The sequence below is a fragment of the Orycteropus afer genome, unplaced genomic scaffold (assembly GCF_000298275.1).
Source record: "Orycteropus afer afer isolate SDZICR_OR568_19922 unplaced genomic scaffold, OryAfe1.0 scaffold00039, whole genome shotgun sequence".
NCBI classification, from domain to species: Eukaryota; Metazoa; Chordata; class Mammalia; order Tubulidentata; family Orycteropodidae; genus Orycteropus; species Orycteropus afer.
This window is the reverse complement of record NW_006921626.1, coordinates 3,252,744-3,256,642: the sequence shown is the minus strand read 5'-3', so window position 1 is coordinate 3,256,642 and position 3,899 is coordinate 3,252,744. Positions and strand designations below refer to the sequence as shown.

Here is a 3,899-nt window from a genome sequence, read left to right as displayed (position 1 = left end):
GAGGTGGTATCACTACAGAAGTAGATTGCCCAACCTTCCTTCCGAGGAGTGGCTGGTGGGTTTGAACCTCCAACCTTCCGGTTAGCAGTCAAATGTCTTAGGTGCTATCCCACCAGAGCTCCTACAACTAGGTTAAGTGACTTCTAAATCTCCCTCCTACTAGACACAAGACCGCAGCTAAACCACATCCCAGCCAGATAAAAAGGCTTCTTAAACCTAATGAACCAAAGAAGATTCGGTTCTTTCTTGATTTCTCTTTCTAGGATTTAGCATCCTCCACTGTCAAGAGTTCTGGTGGCATAGTGCCTAAGGCATTTGACTGCTAACCAGAAGGCTGGTGGTTCAAACCCTTCAGCCACTACTCAGAAGAAAGATAGGGCAATCTACTTCCATAGTGATACTGCCTCGAAAACCCAAGGAGGAGTCAGTATGAGTTGGAACCCACTCAATGGCAGTGAGTTTGGTTTTTTTTGGTTTTACTGGCAAAAGAGCCTTCCTGAATGCAGCTGCATAATTCTGGGTGAGTAAGTGCATGCATGCTCACCTTTGGGATGAAACAAAATCAAACCCACTGCCATAGAATTGATTCTGATGCATAAAGACCCCCACTGGGTTTCCAAAGCTGTGAATCTTTACAGAGTAGATTGTCTCATCTTCCTCCCATGCAGCAGATGGTAGGTTTGAACCACCGACCTTCTGGTTAGCAGCCAAATGCCTTACCCACTATGCCACCAGAGCTCTTTTGGGATGATTTACATAATATAGAATCATTTATTTTCTGAGGGCTGAGAACAAAGTTTATATGTGCCAGGCCCTACGCTGGCTTGGGACTTCACCCAAAGTTCTTAGCTGAAGACCACTCTGCCTCTGGGGCAAGAGGACACATCATTCTTTTAAGGCAAGGATCACACCCTGCCCCTGCCAGAGCAGCTATCTCCCACTCACAGTTCCTGTGGTAGTTATGTTTTTGTGTCAAATTGGCCGGGCCTGGTTGAGTGGCTGGGCAGCTGGATGTAGTATTCCCCCTGATGAGACTGGTAATCAACTCCATGGTAGAATCTACTGTGAGCAGCTGAATAGCTGCCTTAGGGAATGTGGTCTGCTTCCTGTATTTAAGTAGCAGCCTTGGGAAATGGTCTCTAGCCTATGGCACACTTGGACCCTGCATGTAGCCATGTCGTTGCTCAGCAGCCTGCTATGCTCTGTCAACCTTAGGACTTACAATGGACTTAAGTTAATGGCCTGCCGTGTGGTTTAGTAACATCGGGACAGTGCCTTTTTACTTGTCAACCTTCGGGGTTCTCAGCCTCAGCAGCCTGCAGCTGTCTGAAGAAATGCCTCTAGCTCCAGTGGGCTAGGAGCAGGAGGCAGAGCTAGAACCCAAGGTTGAGGGGCTTTCACCCAGCCCCTAGAGCCTGGCACTTTGAACTTGAACTTAAAGCCTCCAAATTGTAAGAATAAACTCCTGTTTGTTAAGGTCATCGCATTTATGGTATATATTCCTGTCAGAGCGGCACTAGGTAACCAGAACAGTTCCCCTGTCCTCCTCCCCACCCCAGCAGAACACTTGGGTCATTAAAGTAAGTCATCTCCCAGGCAGGCCCCAGGTTGGGGAAATTGTGAAGAATAAGCCTCAGCAAGGCCAAAGCCAGTGGGAAACACCAGTGTTCTTGAACAACACCCAGTTTCCGTACTGCTCCCATCTAGCCACTAGTGCCCCTCGCATTTTATTTTTCTACTTTTGTGCTACACTAAGATAAAATCAGAAACTTTGGAGCTCATAGGAGTCTTGGAGATAACCAAGTCAGACTCCCTATTTTTACAGTGGAGGGGCCTCTCATCCAGATAGTGCAGGAGCTTGCCCAAGGGTAGGGTCTTACCTGCCTTTGCAAATCTGAACCGCTACTTGAGCTTCCCAGCTAAAGAATCAAGAGCAGAGGCTCCAACCATAGCCCAGGTAACCCAGGTCTCAAACCTCTATTACCTTACGGGAAACAGACCCCATCTCCTCCACTCTCACCCATAACCAGACCTGCGAGGCCCACCAATCCGGGCCCAGCCCTACCTGTCCCGCAGGTGGCCGCTGCGCAGCCCCAGGGCAGTGCACTCGGCTTCGCTCACCGACACCCCTTTGCAGGACTTAATAGGGTAGATCCAGAGCTGGGCCACGGTGCCCACCTGCTGCAGCCGCCTACGCCGCCTGAGTCTCGCGCGGCGCCAGCCCACGGCTCCCAGAGCCAGGGCGGCCAAACCCAGAGCTGCAACCCCAAGCCATCCGGGCCGGGACTGTGGAAGGAGACGAGGCGCAGGGAGGCCGAGGAAAGCCGACGAGCCGGCGGCGCCCATGGCTGAGGGCAGCCGGACGCAGGCCTCAGCACAGGCAAAGCAGTGACTGGAGCCAAAAAGAATGCAGAAGCGCGTAAGGGTCCAGGCGGGAGGGAGGAGCCAAAGCTGGCTAGGCGACCCGTCACCGTTTCTCTGCTGAGGTGGCAGGACGCCTTACACACAGGAAGGGAGAACCTAAAGGAAGTTCGAGGGGCAACTCTGTAATAGGGGAAAGGGACGCAGAGAGCAGGCTGGGGTTTCTGGGCACTGAGGGGCTATCTGCTCGGTTCAAAGCAATCAGGCTAACTGTCCTTTACTTCTCTACCTTCCCTGGCCCCTGCACCGGAACAGTTCCCCATGCAATATAACCCCTATCTGCCTTTTCACCCCTCATTTCTCCAATCCCCCCTTCTCTTCTAATAACTCACGCTTGTTGCTCGACCAGAACACACAGAACCTTGCAGGTGGGTTGCAGAATCGAAGACTTCAAAAACATTTGGGAGCTAGTCTTCTGGCCAATCACTTCACCCAAGCTATTTTGGGAACAGTTTTTCTTAGACATACAAGGTTAAGAGTCAAGGTTGTTTGTTTGTTTTTCAGCAGATTGTTTCTTAAATTATGGCACAGTAAAGGTAAGGAGGCAGCCAGTGGACCATCTCCCAAATCCAGATTAGTCACCGTCTGCAGAACAGGCCCACCCTAGCAGTGTATGGGAAGAGAAGAGGCTCAGAGTATGGAAGGAGAACCAGAACAGAGGTACTTTTGCACCTTGAGTGTGAAAAGTGAGTCACACCTGGGCCTGAATATTCTTCAAAGCAGATCCTGTTTATAATCCCAGGCCTGGTGAACTCAAGCTCTTCAAAAACCACACACACACACACACACACACACTCACATCATACTCAGTAGCCAACACATACTGGGTTTGTTTGTTTGTGTTTTTTTAAGATTACTTTATTTTTGTTGTTATTGTTGAGAAGTTACCAGCAGAACATACACCAATTCAACAATTTCTACGTGTGCAATTCAGTGATTTATTAGTGCTGTTGTGTGCCTTTAATTTGATTCTGATTCATAGCTGACCCTCTATGAGAGAAGAGAACTGCCCCATATGTTTTCTAGGCTGTAATTTTTACAGACACAGTGGCTGCATCAATCACTCAAACAGAACAACGATTGTGAGGGTGGCCATGGCAGGCAGTGTTCTGTTCTGTTGTACATAGGGCCACTATGAGTCGGAAGTGACTGGAGGGCACCTAACAATAATAATCTTTATGGAAGCAGACTGTCACAACTTTCTCCCATGGAGAGGCTGGTGAGTTTGAACCACCAATCATTCAGTTACAAGGTGAGTACTTAACCACTGTGCCATCTGGGCTCTTGTGATGATTAGTTACGTTCTTCAAGTTGTGGAACCATTTTCACCCTCCTTTTCTGAATTTTTCCTCTTCCATTAACATGAACTCCCCGCCCTCCTGCCTACTCTTTCAAGTTCCTGTTGTCAATTTGATCCGATATAGATAGTTCCTCAAAAGATCACCATATTGGGGGCAGATATTTATTGTTTACTAAAT

General features: G+C 48.9%; 1 protein-coding gene across 1 annotated transcript in view; it reads right to left on the bottom strand.

Annotated features, from left to right (window-relative positions):
- Positions 1-2,346, bottom strand: part of MTARC2 (mitochondrial amidoxime reducing component 2) — a 72,192-nt gene extending 69,846 nt beyond the window's left edge. Inside the window, exon 1 of the mRNA XM_007936944.1 lies at positions 2,066-2,346. Coding sequence (XP_007935135.1) covers positions 2,066-2,346 — 281 coding nt within the window. The remainder of the gene's footprint in view (positions 1-2,065) is intronic.
- Positions 2,347-3,899: the final 1,553 nt, after the last annotated feature.